This window comes from Nesoenas mayeri (assembly GCF_963082525.1).
Source record: "Nesoenas mayeri genome assembly, chromosome: Z".
Taxonomy (NCBI): domain Eukaryota; kingdom Metazoa; phylum Chordata; class Aves; order Columbiformes; family Columbidae; genus Nesoenas; species Nesoenas mayeri.
This window is the reverse complement of record NC_137542.1, coordinates 21,965,778-21,990,344: the sequence shown is the minus strand read 5'-3', so window position 1 is coordinate 21,990,344 and position 24,567 is coordinate 21,965,778. Positions and strand designations below refer to the sequence as shown.

The 24,567-nt window shown below is 38.1% G+C and overlaps 1 protein-coding gene across 1 annotated transcript in view; it reads left to right on the top strand.

The window, feature by feature from the left end:
* The window catches only part of PCSK5 (proprotein convertase subtilisin/kexin type 5), a gene marked incomplete at its 5' end in the record, with an annotated part of 194,028 nt that overhangs the window by 61,087 nt on the left and 108,374 nt on the right, over positions 1-24,567 (top strand). Inside the window, 2 exons of the mRNA XM_080362313.1 lie at positions 12,929-13,072; positions 15,349-15,425. Coding sequence (XP_080218439.1) covers positions 12,929-13,072; positions 15,349-15,425 — 221 coding nt within the window. The remainder of the gene's footprint in view (positions 1-12,928; positions 13,073-15,348; positions 15,426-24,567) is intronic.

Below are 24,567 nucleotides of genomic sequence, written 5' to 3'. Positions count from 1 at the left end.
TTAAGATAAGAAAGTTCAAATTAAAAATAAAGCATGCAATGACAGCACTGAGCAGGTTTCCCCCATTTCTCCTTTCTGTAGCAACCCTGTGACTGTAGTCACACTGCATCAAGTTGTTCAGTTGTTCATGTGTTGGTTTTGGGGAAGAGGCAAGGAGAAAAATAAAGAGCAATCACCTAAAATATTGATTGTGAATTGGAAAGTTCTTACCTAGATTCTTGTTTTGCCCTTTGAACTCATGTTAAATCCTGGCATCCATAGTCAAAGAATGACAGGGTAACTGAGCAAAAGTGGCTGAACAAGGAAAAAAAAATAAAGTTGTTTGGCTGTTCATAAGAAAAGAGATAATTCTTTAATAATGAAGTGGTTATGCTGTACAACAAAGTACACAGGCATGTATGTGATGAGGTCTCATGCACCTCTCTGGAATTAGGCATTAACCTGAATGCTTTGCAGATCAAGGATAGTTTTTAGGATATTCATAAACTTAAGTGTGTACTTAAATGTTTTGTTCGTGTTTTTCCAGTGACTTCAAACCCAACATTAATTGGCTGCTAACTAGCCCAAACTTTGTGTTTAGATAAGCCTGCTATTACGTTGTGATTACTCTTTAGTTGGTTTTATGGATTGTTTTATGTAGAGCCCTAGATCTATGTAGGAATTGATGAGAGTGTCTGTAGCAAGACTCCGAAACAGATTTTCAGTTGAATCAATACAAAAGTCTTATTTATTTTACACAGTGGCAAGGTTATACAAACAAAACCAACTTTCTTCTTTATCTTTCATACAAATACACTCGTATTTTTCTGTTTCAAAACAATCCATATCTATGCAAAGAAATGCTCATCAATTAAGATTTCTATATTTTGCTCCAGAAGTAGTAAAATATACTTTCAAAATTTTTATCACCCAGTCCTAAACGTAAAAGGAGAAAAAACTCAAAACTTCACCTCAAAACATCCCTTTTGACATTATTGCTTTGCATATTTGAGTTTTATTCATAGTAATTAATGTTTCCGTGCATATTTAGAGTGGAGTTATTTGTTTTGTATTTAAAGCAACACCTAACGGCAGAGACTGAATTTCCGTCTCAAAGTATTTGAAGGCAGTTAAATGTCAGAAGAAAATGTATGTCTCCCAGCTCATACGTCCCACTGAGGTTTCTGTGAAGTTCCTGACACAGAGCTGCTTTAGTCTCACAGAAGCCAGCATCGGGATCTGAACTCCTTTGCTTGACTCATTTCACAGATACGGCAGAGGACTGCATGATCATTTAGTTAGACCAACAGTCAGTACAACTGGTAACGTGCAATCACAAGCCCGGAATTTCTAATTAAGCTGCAGCAGATTTTCAGTAAGACATATATATACTAGATAAAATATCACATTAATAAGAGACACATCTATAAGAGCATTGAGCATTGTTTAAATCAGTAACTATTAAAAATCTTACATCTTGTAGCTGCATGTTTATTTCACTCTGTTCTTAACTTTTTAGGCCATTCTCCACTGTGTTGAGTTGCATGCATGATGCACTCAAGTCTTGTCTTCACCCTCTTATTGATAAATTATTTGAGCTTGATAAGAATCATTGTAAATTGTGTTTCCAGCATTTGTTCAGAAAACAAGCAGCAAAGACTCATTGCTCATTGTCCAAGAGTATCCTTTTCGAAACTTCAATACTAGGCACATGCACATATCATCCAGGAATAGTATCATTGCTGTCCTTAAAAAAAGTGTGTATGCGGTGATTAGAAACAACATACACAGGGATGCAGACAGAGGGGCACAGGCACAGAGTTCTTGTTAGCAGCAAGCGCAGAGCCAGGCAGAGCTGAGCTCTCTTTAATAACAGTTCTCAATTTATATGTTTACAGATACAGGGCTGGACCAAGATGTTAGACAGTTTTTTCAAAAAATGTTATTCTAAACACACCACACTCACATTGTGACTGTCTTCAGTCACGTTCCCATGCATATTTTGTGAGCGGCATTCTGACCCACTCATTCACATGTTCAGGCCCAACATTCACACATCATACATATGGGGGCGGTTTTCCGACCTGAGATATCATTCTCATTGGCCTGGTCTATCACTTCTTACACTCATAAAAAACATACTTCTGTATAATCTGTCCAAGGCCCTTTAGTTGGAACTGCTGTTCCCACAGTGTAAACCCACTTTCCCTGCTATCCCGCTGCTTATCTATCAAAGAATAATACATGGATGCTTAGAGCACCTTCTTGAAGTTGTAGGTAGCTGTTTACCTTACATCTTAAATCCTTTTTACCATTAATGCGTTTCTGGACATTTTCTCTTATTTTATGCCTTGCACTTTCAGTCCTAGGTGCAAAATTTTATGCATGATTTTATATAAAATTATATTACAAACACAGTACTTAAATAGATTTACCTTCATAGATGATCCAGATCACTCTGTCTGTATTGCCATCCTTACTTCCAGTTCCACTAATTTCTGTGTCATCAGATTTGGCAGTGTGCTCTGTAAGAATCTAATCTCAACTTTCCTGAACTACAAGGAAGCGTTATAGCCTCTTAAGATTTGAGACTTAATAATTGCACGCTCTTAGTAATGGTTTGTTAAACAAAATAAGTACAACTGTATCTGTTAAGCCATCATAATGGTTTCAAAGTACAAACTGACATGTCAAATCTCCTGTTAACTTCCTCATGAGAGGCTAGAATCAGTTCAAAATTATGTTCTCAGATCAGTTCCACATACTCAATTACTTTATTTGCAACTGGGTGAAGTTCATTCATAACACTGCTGCAGTCAACACAATCTAGGTGTCTTTAGTGATGAAGTTGGGGGTTTAGTTTAGCAGTAGCTCCTCAAGTCCTTTGAAGTACTGATACTAGAAAGCTCCATAGATGTTGGTTCATGTCCTGTTCTCCATAAACAGTGTTTGCAAATACATTGGACTTCTCCAGAACCTTCCTGTCATAATGTAAGTTTTCTGTGATAACTTGAATTATGACACTCTGCTGAGATTTCCTTTAAGACCCTTTGCAATTTTCACAACCTTTCTCCATTTGTTACCTATTTTGCAGTCTTTTGTGCACAGTGTGTCATGTGTCTCTGAACTAACCTTCACCATGCAGAAGGACTGAGTTAAATCTCCTAAGACAGTAACAGGAGTAGCTTTGTTCTTGAATAGGCTTTCCTTTTCTTCCCAGGCTTCCCTAGATTTCACTGGACTAACTCTTTCATTTCTGCCACATGATCTCATCTGCAAAATATAACTAGCCACTCCCTCTAGTGGTTTGGCCTTATCTTCCCAGGTTTCTCTTATAATAAAAACATAGTGGGCCTTGCATTCATCAACTCTAGCACGTTCAAATGGTGAAAAGCCCATTGGTACCGCAGGCACTTACTTCCCTGTAGACAAACTAAAATAGCAGCCATTCATCTGAGTCTGATCCTGTATTGTTAATGAATTTTCACAGCATGCATTTCAGTATTAGATTAAACATTCCTGCAGTGCTGTCTAAGGACGCTATGGAGAGATTTTTATACTTCTGTCTCAAGATAATAGTTTCATGAGCTCGAAGTTTGTCCTCTGGAAAGTTATAATCACCTCTGACATACCAAATAAGCAAATAATGGGACCAGGGGTACAATAACCTAATGGCTTTTTATGGTTCTTAGGGAAAAGGTTTCTAGGTATCGAGTAGCACAGATGTTTATTGCTGAGGTAAAGGCACTGTGAAACAGCTCCAGGCTTGAGAACTCCACATGCCTACAGGAAAACAGGGAAAAACTCCTCCGTTCTAATAATGGAATATGAGGCAGTCATAATTTTCTGACTTATATGTACCCTGCTTTTACTACCCTCTTTTGTCCCTTGAGGAAGAGTGGGGACATATGTCTTTCCTTCAGCCTCCAGAACAAGTCCAGTTGTCTCACATCCCACCCTCTTACTGTTCTTCTCTCCCTCCTTCTGCCCCAGGACATCCTATCATTAACACCAAATGTCACCAGGCTATTGGTTCATGGATCAGAGGGACCTGAACACAAGATAAAAATAAAGAAAAAAATACTGCAGTAATCCAATAGTCCTTAAAATCTGGGTATGAACACTCACAGCCAACACCTATTCATCTGTTTCCTCACGAGTCCTCTCATTTCTACAAGTTCACAACGTTCTTAGAAAAACAAGTTTCCTGGTCCGTCTTAAATCAGCTCCTTGCTCCTCTCCCACCCTCAGAATTCCCATAATAGCATATCCTTCTTCAGTATCACTTTTCTCTTTTCCCTATAAATTGGAAAGAGGACAGAAGTGGATTTGCGTAAGCCCTGGGGTCCTCACACTCTCATCAGTCTCTAGGAAGGTGAATGATTAATTGAAGCCATCTGCTCATGGCCTTCTCTTCATGTGGTTAGTTTGATTCTGTCACATATGTTCACACGAAGTCTAAATAAAACCACCTTCTTCTCCCCTGCTTCTTAACAACTTGGGATAGAAGCAATGGTCTTTGGCTTGAAAACAGCTTAAAAAGTAAATTGTGAAGAATCTGTCTTTAGTACTGTATAAATGATCCTTAGAAACTTACCCAAATTATTTTAAAGCAAGACTTACAATCTCTCTGATTAGTTGTTATCTTAGAAAGAATGAAAACTTCAAGTCTAGATGGAGAGAGAAAGGGAGAAACTTGGTCTTACTAGATAACTGTGACTCTGTGAACTGATGTGTTTTAAAAAAAATCTTTGGACTTTCTGTAAAACTCCCCTATTTTTCTTTCTTTTTTGAAACTTAGAGAAGGTCAAATAAAAATATGAGGCAAAGGCCACAAAAATGGCAGAATGGAAAGAATTGTCTCTTTGAGGAATTATTCATCCTTCATGAATACTGAATCCCCAGGGTTGCTGGTGTGCAGCTGAGGCCAAGGAGCAGCTGTTCTCTTCACATATACTCTCTAATTAATAAAAGAATTGTCATACTTTTTTTCCTAGACAAGACTTAAGGCAGGTAAAAATGCATTACTTTTTGATCCATTTGCTGGTCTTTTCATGCTAAGTAGGCTATTTATATAGTAGTGGTAGTATCAGTAGTAGTAGCAGCAGCAGCAGCAGCAGTAACAGTCTTCATACAGTCATCTGCACAGAAAACAGCCACATATGGAGATATATTTCCATGTGTGCTTATTTCCTTCCTGCAATTCTTAGCAGTAGCTACAACCTGTGGAAATTACTTACTTTCTCCTTTCTGTTCTTTGCTGACTCCACAAGACGTTCTGCATCACATTTTCCCAACACTTCCCAGGGAGAAATCTGTCCCTACATTGACACATCTCTCCCAACATGTGAGCACTGATTCAAGGATATACAAGATGCATCAGGTCTGTAATAAGCCATTTGTACGGATAATTTTGGCATCCAGGGTCAAACGAACACACTATGACTGCCTTTATTCAGAATTTCTTTTTCTTCATCCTCTTCTTCACCTTCTTAATCTTTTTTTCTTCTTCATCTTCTTTCATTTCTGTCTGTACATATACAAATTTTTGCTCTTTAGGATGGTGTTGTGGACCTTTTGCAGTTTTTGTGAATGTTGCTTTTTGTATTTGTCTCTTAGTAGAGGTGGCGTAACATGCACAATGATCATGAGGCATTTTTAGTTACCTTTCTTTCATTGCATTGAAGGTGACTCTCATGTTGCTGCCACATAGTAAAGAAACAGGACTAGAGGCAGACATCCACATGGAGCCACAGGTCATGCCCCATGTAGAAAAAGAGGTGGTGTTAGAGGCAGACTACTTCTGTGCCTCTGCAGTTTCCAGAACGTGCAGCTGGCAGAGAAACTTTCCTGTCTGCAGAACTAGAAGGGGGGAAGCTTCTCACTCCTGAAAAGGCTGCAGTATCCTCAGGTTGTGGAACAAGGACATGCAGGGCTACCCTGAATTAACTCATGTTTAAGCCAGCACACAGGTTAGAGAAAAACAACCCACGCTCACTTTAAAAAAGTGCCAGTGATGGTAAAGTGATGGAATTGTCTTGAATACAAATTTAAAACAGTATGAATTTTTCTGGTTTTGGAAAGAATAATGATGTAATCACAGCCAAAGAACAAGATTTATGAGCTTCTTATTTTTCACTGCAAAAAAACATACATACAGACTTGTAAATTTTTCTTGTCTCACTATAGCCATCAGATACTCCTGTGAATACAAGAAGCCCTTTTGTATTGATTTCCTGTTCTTCTTCATTGCTTGAACAGGCATAAAATGACATATGTCTGTGATTCTTCTTATTGGTCTCTAAGTGTATTTTTGTTTGTTAACTTAAAGAATCAATAAAGCTTAAAAACCAAATTCATCTCTGAGGTAAATTAACTAAAACTTCTGAAGTTGCAGAAGCAATAAGTTGATGTTAAATATTTAATATGGTACACTCTTGAAATATTTCTCGTGATACAGACACAAATAAAAAAGTAGCAATTCAGTAAAGCATGACTGCTGAAGTCAGATAGTATTTAATGCAAAAAATCTTGTATTTAACATGAATCGGACTTTATATTATCTGCCTGCTCTTACTAGAGCTTAAAAATATTGTGTGCAGCAATAATCAGAAATTATTTAAAGATGAAACTCAGAAGAAAATAATTTCATATGCAGTTAGCAATTGCTGTTTATCATGCACTGAGTATCAGGTTATGTCTAAGAAAAAAAAAATCTATAAGTACACCTTCTCCATCCAAAAATCTTTCTTTCACCTTCTGTTAACTGTGATGAAAAAATTAAAAAAAAAAAAAAAGTGAGAAATACTCTTAAAAAGAAACATTATTCTAATAATCTTAGAAAATGTTCCTTTCAAGTGCTTACTCTAGAGAAGCCAAAAAATAATTACAGTATTTCACATAATCTTAAGGATTATGATGCTCTTCAAAGCATGTTGTCATGATTTCTATTACATTACACGAGCCATTTTAATAAGAAGTCTACCTTTCCAACTCTCCTGATTGCCTCCCTGCTTCTTTCTTTCATTCCACTTTAAAACTGGACAACATCAAGCGCATAAAGAAAGGAGATTCTTTCACTTCTTTGCAGGAAAATAGAGAAAAATTGGCAAGTTTTAGCTTAGAACACTGAACGAAACTGTACCTCACAAAGCTGAACATAGCATCAAGATGTCTCCTCTACTAAAGCTAAAAGCCGATAAACTTTGCTGCCTGTGCTTTTGCCTAGACCATCTAGGAGTGCCAAATGACCCACATACATGCCCCTCAGAGAACAGATAGACAGTCTCTTTTTTCTGATAGCTCCACAAAATGCCAGGATCCATTCCTTGGCCCTTGGTGTCCTCCTTCTACCTGCTTGTGTTGATCAAGGTCAAAGAATAGGCCTTTGGCTGTCCTTCCTCTGTGCACGTTCTTGTGTAACTTCTCACCATGCTTGCAGATTAGTACCTGACAAAACCACCAATGAAGAGAATATGACTGTAGTCTGCACGACTAAAGTCTGCTTGTTTCTGTCTGTGCCAAAGATTGTTTAATTAATACTGCAGTGAAACCAGGGAGACGACTTCTTCCTTCTTCCTTCCTCCCTCCTCCTTCCGCCTTCTTCCTTCCTCCCTCCTCCTTCTGCCTTCTTCCTTCTCTCTCCTCTCTTCCTTCTTCCCTCTTCCTTCTCTTTTCTCTCTTCTTTCTTCTTTCTTTTTTCTTCTTACTCTTACTCTTCTTTCTTCTTTCTTCTTTCTTCTTTCTTCTTTCTTCTTTCTTCTTCTTTCTTCTTTTTCTTCTTTCTTCTTTTCCTTCTTTCTTCTTTCTTCTTTCTTCTTTCTTCTTCTTTCTTCTTTTTCTTCTTTCTTCCTTTTCTTCTTTTTTTCTTTTTTCTTTCTTCTTTCTTCTTTCTTCTTTCTTCTTTCTTCTTATTACTAAGGAGTCTATGTTTTCTAATCTCTGACTTGAAACTAATGTTTCAGAGCTTTTCTAGGATCCAAAGCGTATGTAATGTTCCACTAAATGAGATCCAAGACCTGCCAACTCACAACTGGTCTTTAAAATTGTGTCTTTCTGAGTATCATCTGATGTTTCTCTATATCCTCTTACATATTGACAAGATCTTGTAAATGAATTCCTTGTAACTGAAAAGCTACAGGAAACCTCATGAAGCCTTACAGAGGGCACAATATGTCTTTTCTGAGAGACTGCATATCACAGCATTAGAAACTTCTGTTGCTACTTTGTTTTTATAGATGAAGAGACATTGCAAAATACAGAACAGAATTTTATAGTCATTGTTCTTTTATCTTGATTTTAAGCTCTGGAATTCCAAAATATTTTGATCATTGATGAGATTCTTGATTTTTTAATTTAACTGTTCAATTTTGTTATGGATCTCTAACTGGTTACACTAAGCCTCTGACCACAGAAATAAGTGCAACAGACAAGAAACATTAAGATAATGATAATGATCATAAGCTAGTTTTGAGAGTTTTTCACAAAATAGCTAAGAGAATCACAGCTTATGTCTGATACTGAAAACATGCAAAGATCAAAACAGAAAACCTTTCTCATGTCTGCTTGTTAATTGCAAAAAGGCAGAGTTCCAAATTGTCTGTTAAAAGATGTCTAAGTGATTATTTTGTCTTTTTATGCTCATAAACATTGAATTTCAAGTCTGAGAAAAGATTGATATCTGAATTTTTTCTTACTATGACCCTCTTCCTTCCAACATGAACTTTAAGAGTCTCTCAACCTTGCAGTTGGTTTCTATTAAATACTTATGGTGGTATCATTATTTTCCAATTAAATAATCCAGAGAATCATAGGATTATAGAATGGTTTCTGTTGGAAGGGACCTTAAAAGATCATCTAGTTCCAAGCCCCATGCCACGGACAGCATCACCTTCCACTAAAACAGGTTGTTCAAAACCCCATCCAACCTGGCCTTGAACACTTCCAGGGATGGGGCATCCACAGCTTCTGTGGGTAGCCTATTCTTCTGCCTCACCACCTTCATGGTGAAGAATTTCTTCCTTGTGTCAAATGTACATCTATCCTCTTCCATTTTAAAGCCATTACCCCTTCTCCTATCATTCCATGGCCTTGTAAAAAGCCCCTCTCCAGCTTTCTTGCTGGCCTCCTTTAGGTACTGGAAGGCTGCTGCTACATCTCCCCAGAGCCTTCTCTTCTCCAGGCTGAACAACCCAAACTGTCTCAATCTATCTCTATAGAAGAGGTAGTCCAGCCCTCTGATCATCTTCATGGCCCTCCTCTGGACCTGCTCCAATAGGTCCATGTCCTTCTTATGTTGAGGACCCCAGAACTGGATGCAGTACTCCAGCTGCGGTCTCACCAGAACAGAGTAGAGGGAGAGAACCACCTCCCTCAGTCTACTAGTCATGCTTCTTTTGATGCACCCCAGAAAACAATCATCCTTTTAATGCCTTTTAAAACTCTCAGTAAAATTACTCTATGTAACTGGGCAAAAAGTTGCTTATTCCTTTTGATGGTATCCTCCAGGCAACAGAAGAGAACAATGTATGTTGAAATAGTGCTTGCTTACTGGAGTTGCCCAGTCATAGTACTAATGCATGGTACTGAATTACTTTATCTGCTTGGAGAGAGGGAAATTCTGTAGACTAAGGTAGTTGATACTATTCCCTTTAAAATTAAAAACAGAACACAAGAACAAAAAAAAAAAAACCAACAGTTCCAGGGTTAATAGATCTAATAAAAACTTCTGAGCACACAGCCGTTGTGTACATTGTCATGACAAAGTTTGTTTTTATTCTAAAAAGAGAAAGCAAGAAAACTACATTGAAAATGAGCTATAAAATTCAGTACTTGCTCATTGGTATAAAATTCAGTCACTCTGGATCACATGATTTTTATTATCATGGTAGATGTTTTATTATTTTTCATTTGGGTAACACTGTAAATTGAAACAGTGCTTCCAAATTCACTAAAAAACCATCCCTCTGCTAAGAAGCTGATGATGTAATTTCGGTAGGTGGTAAAGAAGCAGCACACGGTTAAAGAAAAATTACAGAATAAAACTCAGTAGTGGAAAATTCCTTAAAATAAATGTTTCTGAACAAAAGATGAGTTTAAAGGAACAGGAAAAAGTGCAAGTGAAACCAAGTAGTAAATGGCATCTTAGTTGCTGTTCAGTGTGTACAGTATTATGCAGGATTTGAAGAGTAATTGCAGTCAGAGATTTCAAGTGTTCTGATAAAAGCCAAATCTGACTTCTTTGAGATAAAAGTACACAATTTATTTAATCTGGAGAAAATCACACTAATCTAGGGGAAGGTATAGTCTGTTGTTAAAATACAGGAGTCTGAGATCAGGTGTTGAACTGGAATTTAAGTGGTAAAAGGCAGTACTGGAAGAGAAGAATAATGCTCGACACAGGGAGAGAAGAGCACGGGTATAAAAGAATTGAAAGGAGGTAGAAGATTAAGGAACAGAGGTGAAAAGAAAACAAATATACTATTTTTAACAGGATTTGAGAATAAGTTGTATATTGTAAGCATAAGCCCTGAACCCTTCACCTGCTGTTGATCTACTCTCATTTATATACTTCTCTGCTGCCTTTGCACTTCTTGTCCATACGTTACATATCTGTGATCCATAAGTGGACATACAGTTATGCCTGCTTTACCCCTGACATTTCTTTTATGCAGAAAAATTGTTTAGAGTAGCTTTCTGCCCAGTCTTGGAATAGAGCAAGGTAATTTGAATATCAATTTGATCTGGCACGTCTCTTGAGGTAATCATCAGAGCACATGGTAAAGTGAGAGATGTCTCTGTGTTTGTCTATATGAATGTGGCAAAGCAGCTGATGAATTAGCCCCCTTCAGTCACCACCACAAACGCAGAAGTTCAGGTAAGGTGAGCAAGGGCAACTGACTGTGCCAACACCATTAAGGGAAAAGGCAGTGATCTTTTGGCAGCAAGACAAAGAGCTTGCAAGGGAATGGGGATTAAAAACACATCTACTTGCTCAGCCTGAGTGGTTTGGCTGGCATGGAGGCAAAACAAGCTCATCCTCTAGGAAGAGAGTACAAGACAGTCAGCAAAGGAGCCGAAGGGTCATTTGGCATTTCAGAGAAGGGGATGAAGGGACAGTGTAGTGGCCCAGTAAATCTGACTGGAAGTCAGAGCCAGGAATCCTGATTGCCCATTGCATCTCTCTCTTGGGTTTACTCTGTGGCTGGAGGCTTGTGCTTCCAACTTTTTGTCTCCTTGTCTTGACATCAGCAAAATGTGAATGATGATATTCATAGCTTTTGCAGGTATTTTCTGATGCTTAATTCAGTAACACTTTTGAAAAATGCAAAGGCAGCTGGAAACATTACGCACTTTTATCTCCCTTGTTTGTACATTAGTAAGCCTCATGTATACAATCATAACATTCAGTGTACAGATGGCAAGTTTAGACTGTAATTAATTTCATAAAGCCAGCAGCATGAGCATTTTCGTGCAATACACAGAACAAAAGCACTAAGCTTGCCCTTTACATTCCTTGGAACCAGTCCCTGATGTCAGAGAGAGACAGATACTTGCAGACACAAAGGAAGAACCATGAGAGAGACTTCCTTCTATGTACATATATGTAGTGCCTAATAATATAATCTTGCTTTAGTAGCAGCAAATGACCACTCATAAATTCTTTGGTTTGTATATGACAGCACAGGATGGTAGACTGGAGAAGGAGGAAAATTACGATTTAATAGTAATCTGATGCCAGTTTGCACCCAGTATGGCTAAGAGTTCTTCAGTGTGCTTACATTTGGGAGGGGAGGGATAGACTGAGTCAAGGCAGAGTACATCCCTCTGAGTGTATTTATACTCATACATATTCTGGACTGCCATAATATGAGGCTGAAGTGGGAACACAAGGCAGTGGGGCAGGGAGTGAGGTGGGGCGTGCTCATCTGGCCACAGTTGCTGCGATGGAAGTTTCTTTTTTAATTTCTTTTCCTTCCTCCCACCCTTTGCTTTTTCCCTTCCCTGCTCCCCTCCCTCTCCGCCTTTTTTTTTTTTTGCTGTTACTCTATCTGAGCCTGAAGCAGCTGGAGGAAAACAGTGCCGATGAGAGCCTCATTGAACACTCTTCACAGGGGAGGGCTCCGCGTGTGGGCTGGAGAGTCGCTAATGGGGCATACAAATACCTGAGATTCATGTCTAACTGCCATGGCAAGCCAGATTTCTTCACATGAGCTGGGTGCATTCATATCAAGGAGAGTCTTTCAGTTTTAATGTGCCCTAAACTTACTTTCTCCACCAGACTGGACTTGGTTGCTCTGAAAGCTATTCTCAGTCTGACCATCTACAATCCATCAGACACCTTACGCTGCAAGATTTTCAGGGTGCTGTTTTGGTTACAGGTTCTTAACTGCTGCTCATCTCCTGCTGATATTGCACAAAACCTGCCAAAAGCCTTCTTTTGTAGATATAAATGAATCTGGATTAGTTTCCTGACAATCTGTCAAGAAATTTTAGAGCACATAAGCTCCAAAAAACAAGTTTTGTTTCCGTGACCATTTTTGTACAGGCGTTTGTCTACTCCTATCTACATATGGTTTGTTTTTTATGAAAAAAATGAAGTAATTCAAATATACATTTCAAATGAGCATGCTTAACAGCCAGGAATAATTGCTTTGTCTTACACAAGGCTCCTAGTGCTAGCTCAGCACAGCTGGACACTTCGCTTTTCTATTGCTAACATGAAGAGTACTCTGAAAGAGAAATAACCAAGTCTAGCAATTCTCATTTAATTTGGGATTTCTTTTTAAATCATTTGTTGTCTAAATTAAGATGTTGATCTTGTATATTTGCTATTCAAATCAATATGCTCATGTGCCGATTTAAATGGTAAAGTTAATCTAAGTATGATAGTATCTTAACCCCACACTGCTCCCTAATCTGCTCCAACACCTTTATCTCCTCTCCTCAGCACTGCAGTGATAACACCCACCATTGCCAATCAGATATGAATATAGTAGGTGCTTGGAAGAGAGGTTACACTGGAAAGAACGTTGTGGTCACCATCCTGGATGACGGCATTGAAAGAAACCATCCAGACTTGCTGCAGAATTATGTGAGTATCCACCGCGGTCCAGATATGTTGCTTTGTTATTACCCTAAATAAATTTGCTGCTCCTGGAAAGATGGAGTAGGGAAGAATGAAGGATCATACAAGGGAGGCACAAAGACAGCTCCCATCAATGGGAGGAATTAAGACATCTTTTGTTAATCTGTATCATTTTAGTTAAGACTATGTTCAGTCTGAACATATTTAATATCTGAATGCCACTTTTAACTGAGTCCTGAATTTCTGAAGGACTGCAACTAATCATAGGATATTTTTTCTCTTTTCTGTAGGTATTTTACTTAATATCCTCACACTCTCAGATCTTATTAATGGAATACGCTACTTTTCAGTTAATGCATGCAGCTGAAGTCCATTTTTGGCCAATACGTTTAGCTAGCAAGACAGCAGCTTTTCTCAAAGGCTGTAATTTTAGGCATATCCTTCCATGTATTTATTTTTAAAGCTATTTCTCTTATTGCTAGAAATAATATGAAAGGAAAAGGACATGACTTGTTATGATTAACTGAGTTAAAAACAGGGGTAGAATATTTTTGAGTCTTTCTAGTAAATCTCTCTTAACTCCAATGAGTTTCCTCACAATGAGTAATAGAGCTTTGTTTTCCGCATCCCATGTTTCATGTCACCTCAGGAGGTGTCTGCTTGTGGTTCATCATACTTAAACAATTAGTTTAATATACCTTGTAAGGATTGTGAAATGCAAGGAGAAGATGCTTCTCTGGTGTGTGACTTCATGTATTAGTGTCAGAATTTGAAGCTGTTCAGAGCATCAGGGCTGCACTCTACTGAAGTGATTAGTCCTGAACTTTGGGAGTAGGCATTACATGAAACCACACAACCTTGGGAACCTTATCATTTCTCTGAAATGAAGCGTGCAAGGTGTATATTAACACAAGGTAAGAAAACAAACAAATGTGTTTGGATTGAGCCGGACTACTGAAGCTGACCAGCACAAGATGTGCATGTACCTTCAGTCCCATTACAGATGCAGATCTTGTATTATGGAAGAGCCCTAAGCGTAGGCTTTTTGCTAGTGAGCATATAATCTTGACAGAGCATTGAAGAGATGAAGGTGACAAAAAGTACATTTAACAACACGTCAAAAACTGTAATCGTGTCCACAGTTTAAAGCCATTTATTTTAATTTAGCCATACTTACATTTGTGTCTTTCCCCTTGCTACACATGGGACTCAGCTTTGAAATACATGAGGAGGACTGCACAAACACAAGTGGCAGGCAGTTGCCCTATTTGGCAATGTCTGCTTGATCCCCAGTGCTTGCCACAATTTTCATTTTAATCTCTCAAGTTATTTGAAAAAGACAAATATTTTACCTCCTCAATGAATGACCCAGATTGTATCATGTGTTGCCTCATCCCAGTACTATCCTTCCACTGATTTTAAAGTAACTATTTATTCCTTTACCACCTCCTCTCTCTCTTTCCTCACACCAGCAAGGAATTCCCCCAAAGCAGTACACATTGCTTGTTTGATGACAAATGCCTTCTATATGTCAGATTACTGCTGGTGTGGCTGCAAACAGAAATATTTGAGGTGGATGTGGTAATTGGTTTTGAACAAAGAAGAGATTAAAAAGAGCTGCTTGCCATGTCAACACACAACATGCTACAGCATCGATTAATGGGAGCCATACAAACCAGCAGCTATTTACTGTATAAACTATTTTCAGCTGTAAGAACTCTGGTAAATATAAAATATGGAACAAAAATACAGAGATATATTGCAAATATTTGAAACACTCCAAGGGAAATGATATTGAAGTTTATGTTGAATTTCAAGCTGTATTTTTATAACAAGATTTTAAAGAAAATGACCTTATTCTTATTCCTCAAAACTATCAGTGAAATTTCAGTTACTATTGTGCAGATAATTTATTGAATCTTGAAACATTTAGCAAAATCCCAATTTTGAGAATGAACTCTCTTAACTTCCAAAAGTTTCTTAGAAGAAATGTAGTCTTCTGGTTTAATGAAACACCACTTTTTATTTCCTCTCTGATATGAAACTATGCTTTTTCAGAACATTTGTTATCCTTCTTCCTTTTCAAAAAATAAAATAAAGTATGTAACTCCTGTAATTATTAAATATATAATTCTTACCTAAAACATGCAATCATCATAAAACCACAGGAATGTTAGTTAACCTAATTACTCTCTTGTAGCAACCTGCTGAAGAACTTATAGGCCATATGAGTCAATGGCTAATTAATGAGAAACTGGTTTTCTTTCTCCTGTTGGCTGTAGGATTCACAGGCCAGTTTTGATGTCAATGGAAATGATTTTGACCCTATGCCTCGATATGATGCCAGCAACGAGAACAAGTAAGGCACTATGACATTCATGATGTATTCAATCTAGTTCATCAAATAGAAAGTATCACTTCTTCTGTGAAAGTCTAGGAAACTTGAATTCTCATAAAGCAGCATGATTTGCATTTAAATCTTTGTGAAATACATGTTTATTTCTCTTCCATGCACACCGTATGGCACTTAATCTTTGAAAGCATTTAGAGCCATCCAAAAACACATGAAATTATTTTGAGAGTTCTGGTCACGTGAAATGACCCATTTTCCATCCCTCTGCGATATATAAAGGGTGACTCTTACTTTTCTCATATATTATCTCATTGATTTTCTGGGGGGTTATTATGTGTGACAACTGGCTTGTATTCTGATTTTCTTAAACTTCATGGATGTTGTGTATTGAAGAAACAGACAAGTTAATGGGGATTTTTTTTTTTTCTCTAATAATGTCTTTTAAAGTGATGGAGACTTTATATGTAGAGATTTGATAGATACCTTATAAACCCAAAAGTGGTAATTCTGCTGGAATATAATATCTGCATCACATGACTGGTGGGAAATATCTCCACAAATCATGTATTTCTCCTTCAGAGCTCAGCTTCCTGATATTTGTCATTCCAGCTTTGCTCTTTGGATGTGCTTTTGTGAAGCCTGGGAGAGACACAGGGAGGGACACCCTACCTTAGGAAGCAGGTCACTTTTCTGCCCCCAGGAGTATTTCGGGGAGTTATTTGCTGGTAACATTTTTTCAACTAGGACTTGGCAGAAGGAAATAACTTGATTAGGAAAAGGATAATCCTACCAGCTGTCAACATGCTTTCTTGAGGTTTGGTTGATTTTTTTTTATTGTGGAAAGCATTTAGTATTGTTTGCCTGCAGAAGAGAGACTACAAGAAGTGGAATGTAGTCCTTTACAGAACTGAAATGCATTTGGGTTTGTGTTGTCTCTTCCCTACAACGCCACAAACTTTATGCAGAGGAAAGCAGCAGGTGTGAGCTGAGAATCAGCAGCAAAACTTAACATTGGTTTGACTGGAGAAACCAGTTGGAGAAATCTTGGATCACACTTTGATGGGAGAATCCTCTCCTGGTCAATGGTTTCTTCATAACTGCTGTAAAGCATGTCTGGACAGGCTGAAGAACAGGGCCTTGTTACGCATAGCTGCCTGTTACATATAGATCTACTTGTCTTGCAGTGAATCTCAAGGAGCTGTCATAACTGCTTTCAGCCATATGGTGAAATAACTGTGAAAACTGAGGTCAACTGAACTGCTAAATACTTGTTTGGTCAGTCAGCCTTATCCTGCCTGGTAGGCTGAATTGAGAAATGTGTAAGGATTTAGTGCTTAGAAGCTGTATAAGTAAACATACGTACACACACTCGTATTTCTTAGTTGTGATGACTAGAAATACTGTTTAACCTGGAAACACGTTGGAATTAATTTGAATAATAATAATAAAAATAATAACAGTTTATTTACTTGGAACTGCAATCTTGGCCTGTGTTCTCATTCAGTTGTTCTTGTTTGATGCTGTTTACATGCTGCCAAATACTTTTGTCTAGAAACAAGTACATGCAAGAGCTGTTTTTTCCCTTTTGCCTGCTAGGCATATCTTTCTCATCCTATTTTCATACAGAAGTTCAACTTACTGAATAGTATTTGCCTCTTTGTCACTAGAAATCTCCTAAAGCATGAGAAAATAAAAAGAGAAATTCAGTGAAACATTTTATTTTGAAATGTGCAAACATTCTGCACATGCATCCTAGTTTAAGTCCAAGCAAAAAGAAAACACTGTTATGAAATAAATGGCAGATAGACCAACTTGCTGCATTGCCTCAGTGAAGTTAGTGACAATCCAAGGATTTCAGAGCTAGATGGTAGTATGGAATGTATTAATACTACATTGAAGAGGTTAGGAGATATCTTCAAGACACATTCATTGACTGAAACACAAGAATGAATAAAAATCTATCAATTAATGCTCTTTCAAGGCCTTCTATTTTACTTACAATTGAGGAATTACATGTGACATTGTTACCACCATTTTAGAAGTGTCCTGTTACTGGTGCAAAAAGGTCAGAATCAGCAAATACACTATAAATTTTTGGTGGCTAATAAGAGAAATCTTTGGTTTGGCTTATGAGAGGTCTCAGGACTACAAGCAAGATTTATAAATGTGCTATTATAGTTACTTGAAAATGGAGTAGGAACATAGGATCACAAATTGTTAGCAGCCTAAAGTATGTAGGCATTGCCACTCAACATGCTGCAACAACTAATTTGTGTGATTGACCCCTTCAGCATCAGTCTAGCTTTGAACTCGTTGTCTATATTACAGCCCTGTACAAAGTGTTGAAAGAGCAAAACTGTGACTGCTTGATCACAACAAAAGAGCAGTCGTCCCCATTCCTTATTTCATGTTTGCTCCTTCCCTCTTTCCTCAGCCTTTGTGCAGCTCTCCGGAGTGAACCACGCTGAAAAATATGTTGCCAACAACAGCAACAACAAATTGCATTTTCAGCCAGGTCAGGCAGGTACCCCATTCAGCTCAGCCTGAGGTCAGAGGAGAGCAAAACAGACACAAGTGGAGAAAATGAAGCATGGCCTGAACATCTGACTGACAGTGCCAGTTTCAGTGAACTAAGGTGACTGTGTGACAGTGTCCCAAGTGCCTATGACTGTTGTCCACAAAACTGAGTGTGATGGACAGGCAGTTGCCAGCAGTGGCCTCCAAGGAGTTTTGAGAAAAGATGTGTCAGTCAGCCTGGCCCTCTGTGAATACTCCTCAGCTGAGCTGATAGTTTGCATCACAGCACATAACTCTCTGCTGCTGTCCAGCCCATCCCCACACACACTTCCAGGACATAGCCTGGCCCGTTTGCATGAAGGTGATTCTGTCCTTGAAGTTGGGGCATAGTGAGGATACACTTGGACCTCACAGTTTAGGTGGGCTTTTAGGGATTCACCCACTTTGGTGCTGCCAAGAGTCACATATCTCCAGCTGTGAAACACAGCTGAATCTTTTTGTTTTGCTGGGTACTGAAGTTGTCACTTTCTTACAAAGCGTGTCCAGAGAAGGGGAGCTGGTTTCTATTTCATCCTAGTTAGAGTTTTATATGGGATATAAAACTGGACTGATTCATTTCTCTCCAGGGACTGCGGGATTTGAGTTTTCATGCCACACCTCCCTGGTTAATACTCTCACTGCTCAAGCCGTAAGGTCCTGCGGTGAGATGTGGTGGTGGGAGGGCCGATGCTGATGCTGTGCTGTACTGAGCTTCACCATTGTTATCAGCAGGTATGGTGTCAGTGTAGAGTTAGCTTTTGGACACAGAGGATGCATGAAACATGCTTTCAGTGCAAGATTACTTGGCAGCCTAACTTCTGCTTAAAAGCTCAGTGTTTCCAATTAGCAGATACACTGAGCATGGTAGGCAGTACCTGAGCAACTCCAGCTCTTGGAGGTGTTGCCTTTCTTTTCCCTAGTTCCCAGTGGACTCAGTAAGAATTAAACAACTACATAGGTACCGAAAATCACTACTAGTAGCCTCTCTATATGTTTTTAATGTCTAAAATATCTTCAGAAATTGGGCAGGAATTCTGATTATCCAGCATACGTGGTCATTTGGCACTAGTTGTTCAAGTAGTGCCTGGAAGTTGAGGTAACCACAACTAGGGAACATTCTGAAAGCCATTTTTTGCAAAGACTTCAAATGTAGAAGATCAGTTTGGTTGATTCCTGCTTCCTGCTATAGCAACGGGACAACATTGTGTAATGGTTCTTTGTATCTTCCAGTAAAGGTGAGATGTACAAATGCACCATTGTTCTGTAAACTGTTCTATTCTGCCTCATTTTATAACCCAACCATAAGGGATGGAATGAAAAAGAGTACAAAGAATTGCTGTAAAAATAGGCAGGTGTCTCTGGGCGGCTTTGCACGCAGCTGTGAAACATCAGGGTACTGGGTCTGTTTGCTAGGTTTTCACTTTTAATTAGTAGTGAAAGCTTTCTGTTGCCAAGGCTTATGGTGAGGAAAAATGAATGAGAAAAAAATTAACTGGAGGTTTGTGAAGTGACTGTAGATAACTAAAGTGGCACTTTCCAGAATTATATTTTTGAAATCTTACATTAAATCTTATATTAGCTAAAGAAAACAGGGGGATAGAAACATTTGACTAATATTTCAAGGCTTGTAGTCAAAATCAGGGTGGGACGATAGTTTCTTTAACTACTATGGTATGTAGGAGTCCTGCCAGAAGATTACTTTGGTTTCTACAAATTTGCAGCAAATCACGAAGCCTGTGAATGGTACAGGCCCATACTAGAGCTTCATTTTGCTCAGAGGCTACAGACGGCAGTCAGCTGTGGATTAATTGATTCCTGCTATCCAAAGCATCTTGTTCTGGTTTACTGCTGCGTACTGCTGCTTTATTCTTTTTCGGTTATTCCACTGTTACCTGTAAATATCTATGCTGAAACAACTAGTCATTATCAGTCACAGATCCTTAGATAGAATAGTGATGGGATCACTGAAGTAATACCCTACCCATTGTGTAGCCTCAGAAATAAAACAGAAATGTTCATAGTATTAAAATGTTTTGCTATTTTGACCAAATAAATATGAGTTTTTCTGTTTCACGAGAAATTTCTTAGTTTGTATTTCAGAGCTTAGGTCTTATTCAGATGACAAGTACTTTTATAAACAAAGGACCTTTAAAAAAAAACTTCTTTAAATAACACCAGCTGACTTCAATGGAGTTCTTACTAAACTTATGTAAGAAAAAGTAAAAGTAAGCTGTCATTTCTGTTTTGGAGATACTGAGTCACTCTTTGGATGCCTCTTCAACATTTTTCAATGATGCATCCCACTACATAAATAACTTATTTTGATAACATTTTAAATTATTTTTAATAAGTATAATATTTTGGGGAGACATTTTTCTGCTGTTCAGAAATCATAAGAAACACAAGCTAATTATGTCTAAATTTTGCAATATCTGGACAACTTTACATCTTTTTTTCACAATAGCAAAAAAGTTAATGAATTAACGAGTTTCAGTCCTGTTCAATACAACATGCTGACTTTTTTTCCTGTGGCATCCATTCGGATTCATTATTACTTTCCTGTGTCAGTTACATTAATGTAGTTGCTCAATAAAATGCCAAAGGCTTAATTTTCTTGCAAGAGTGACAAGCTGCTCATTTTTACTGTCTGCTTGTATTGAAGACCTATAGTATGTCCTGAGCCATTTAATCAGCATGGATACTAGGTATTTTGACAGGCAGATTCACTCCTGCTGCCTCCTGGATAGTCAATAAAGTGAAAGTAAAAAGCTTCATTGACTCCTGTGACACTATTTAGAACAGATATCTGAAGACATGTGCCCAGTCAAACACAGGGAGCCTGAAGTCTCTCATTGCTGGCTTGAAAGATCGTCTGAAAAAGGTTCCCACTGCAAGTGTGATAGAAAGCAGTGCTCACAATTGAGGGTATCTGTCTGTGTAGTTTATGCATTTTAATTGCCAGTATGCACCCTTTGCTATTCCTTTGAAATTGGCTGTATCATGTTCTGCAGACAAAACTGAAGGGAAGATGATAAGCTGTACTGAGAAGCACTGCTGCACCATCTTGTGCTTTATCTTTTGCATAAAAAACAATTCTACTGTTCGAGGGCTAGTCACAACAAGAAAAATGACCTTGGTAATTTTTTAGGCTAGTCACTACTACTTTTGCTTATACCTTCTCAGGGCTTTCTGACAGGACTGAACTGCACATCCCAAGGATCACACCTACAGGGACGACCTGGGAAAGTCAGTTATTGAGCTGTGAAAGGAGGCTGGAGATAAGTTAGAGCAAGGTATCAGGTCTCAGGAAAAGGCTTTTTTTGGAGGGAATCTGCTCTGACCTGAATTGTGTCTGGTCTTTTTCTGACTTTTCATCCTTTCTCCAGCCTCTGGAGACTTAAAACCTGAAGGATTCAGAGATGGTGTCACTGAATCTGGTGATCTGGCAAAGTGTGTTCTGCCCAGTGCCAGCAAAGCATCTCTGAGCAGATAAGTCTTCCTTAATAGGAAGGTAATTTATAGTAGAGAATTAACTTACTATGTATATATATTTCAGATCAATAGACCAAATGCTTACACTGAATGTTGTATTGTTAATTTCAGATACCAATGACTGAATGTCTGATGTTTAGTGTGTCTTAGTGTCACTACAAATTTAATGGATTAAATTAGGATTGCTAGGAAACTTCAATTTTGGGGTTTTTTTTAATGAACTGGTGAAACATTCATTTATGAAAACCAGTGTCTGAAGCAGTCAGAGGTTGTTAGTATAGATGCTGCAGACAGAGATTGAAATCCTGATTTATTGTGTTTTGGTTCTATTCTGATTTTAAACTCACTGCCCTTGTGGCCATATCCTATTGCACTGCAATTTTAGCAGATGTTAATAATGAAGCAAGGTCCAGGCCATGTTAACTTACAGTGAGATTGCCACATTTTATAAGGAGCGGTGTTAGTGATTCATCAGCTAGCCTCCAAATTAATTATGATCCAGTGACCCAACCAAGTGCCTAGGGGCATGATGTAGCAAGGAGATCATGAGATATTAAGTCTGTGTTGCTTGCCAGTTGCTATAGTTAAAGGTCCCAGTGTAAAATTGTAAAAATAATGGAGGTAAACATTGCAGCTTGCAGAGTTGTACTGTGCTGAGATAGGGTAATTGTGCAGATTCATTTGGAGCATGGTTTTCCTCACTTCCTGTTTTAGCTCTTATTTAAAGTCCCTGTGTGCTGTTACTAAAGGAATGTGCCCATCCTTCTACGGGCTGTACCTCAGGGGTAATCATCATATATCCTTTGTTTCTCTCAGGGAAGGACTGAAGGACTTGATGCATGTGTGTAAATTTCCTTGAAAGAAAAATATTGTAGAAACATGGAGCATGAATCCCCACCACATTTGATAATGTTTTTCTTTCAATCTAAAATAGGTTTTTAACCTGTGGGAAGAGATCAAGTCTGCATTAAAACAGAAAACAAAATAAGTGTTGATATTTTGAAATTCTCCTGTTTTCTGGCTTCAGAATAAAAAGAGTGTTGGTTTAAAGGTTTGAATTAAGTGGGACCTCACAATTGCTGGTAGCTGAGGACAGTTAGTGGGACTGGAGAAGAGGCGGTCTTTGTCAAGCTGATTGACTCACCCATAACATGGTTGGTCTCTATGGTCAGTCCATTGTGAGAGCATTTCATATTGACAAGACAATGAAAAATTCGTTGGACAACAGGGCTTGATCCATTAGCCTTTAGATCCAGGTTTCAGCTTTAATAGTGGAAAATATCCTAAGACATTTTTGTCAAACTACCAAAATTACCTTGTTGGTAAACTCTTCTAATCTGGTGATTATATTATCACACTGCATTACATAATCCCCTCTGAAGTCCACAAGTGGCATGAGTTATAATTTTTTGAGAGCCAAAAGACATTTCTTTGAGTAGTCATTGAAAGCAACAGAAGTCAAATAGAGGAATAAACAAAAACAAAGGTCAGTCAGAGTTCCAGTTGCTCAAAGATTAAAGAAATAGTCCTTTTCATTACCTTGGTATCTGTTGCGGCACAGTATTTCTCACTGCCTAGCTGGTGTTCAAGGAGCAGCGCTTGTCCTTTTTATAATGTATAAGACTGTCACGATCTTAAAGCATTTAACCACAACAATACAGGAAAGTCTTTTTCCTGTTTCTAATTACTGGAGTACCAGACAATGAGCTCACAAATAAAATGACATTCTGAAGCGTTATGCAACTCCTTCTAGTTCTTTTATGTAAATAATTGATAACAATGAGTCAGATCTTCCCTTCCAATTCAAAGTCAACAATAGGAGAGATATAAACTTTGATAGTTATGGTATTTGTGGCATTCACTTTCCTGAATTCTTTTTCACGGAGAGTTAGAAATGAAAGGTTTTTTTCAAATGGCATTTAACCCGGAGCTGGTATTTCCTCTAAGTATGCATCTGTGTTTTGAGGTTTTGGATTTAGGAGGAGAGAGTCTACGACTGCAGTGGGCGAGTTTTGATTCAGTAAAATGGTAGACCAGTTTCAAATTGCATACACTTATACAAACAGGTCTACAGCTGAGTATAATTTGATAGCACAAATACATTTGCATGTGTTGTCACCTTTTCAGACATTGTAGGTATTAGAGAAAGTTAGAGTGGATCCATGCTGTGTATGTGGTAATTGGTTTTGCCAGCTGATTTCACAGGAGTCAGCTCAGTCAAATGCAGTGCAAAATGTGGTTCATTGAGACTTCTCTGCCAGCACACACATGCAAAAAGATAGTATTGATTCCGACTTTAATGCTTGTGGCATCACAAGCAGACCTCTAATTGCAAGTTTGATAAAGCAATTGTAAATCCAGTGTCAAAAGCTTTTTAATTGAAGCATTTTTCTAAATAGCATGCTATTAATGGTTCAACTCTGCAAAGTTATGCTATAAGCAAATGCCTTAATGGAATTATTAGGTGCTTTTATAAGACATTTACAGGATAATACTATCAGATGTTGCTTTTTCTTGCAAATGAAAAAAATGAATCTGTGTAGGTTTATTGCTGTAGGCAGTCTTATTTTATTTTTTCACATTACTGTGATTTTGTAATTTTTCTTAAAGTTACACAGTCAAATTATTACATTTGACATTTTAAGCAAAGTCACATTGCTGTCTTGAAGAGAAGTTACCTTTTTTTTTCCTGAAGGAAGGCAAACAAGGTAGAGAAATTCTAATGCAGAGGTGAAGCAATGGGTATCTCTCACAGATGTAGATTATGCACTGGGATCTATGCTACAAAAGTTTAACCTGCTTTGAAAATTATTTCTGTTGCTATAGAGTCCCAACACAATCATAAACCCCCCAATTTTAGCAAACTGATGTAGAGACTATGGCTTCTTCTCCAACACATGGGATAGTGAGGCTGTTGACTAGAGGCATCAGGGTGCCAAAGAGAGCGTAATGAGAAGGTATATGTTACTTTGCCTTTCAGACCAGACCTATGTCCCCGTACTATTCTTCATAACACTCCATAAATATCAGATGAACAGCTCCTAACTTCTGCAGTGTAGTGAGTGTGTGAAAATTAGCCTTCGTACACTAAAACCCCTTT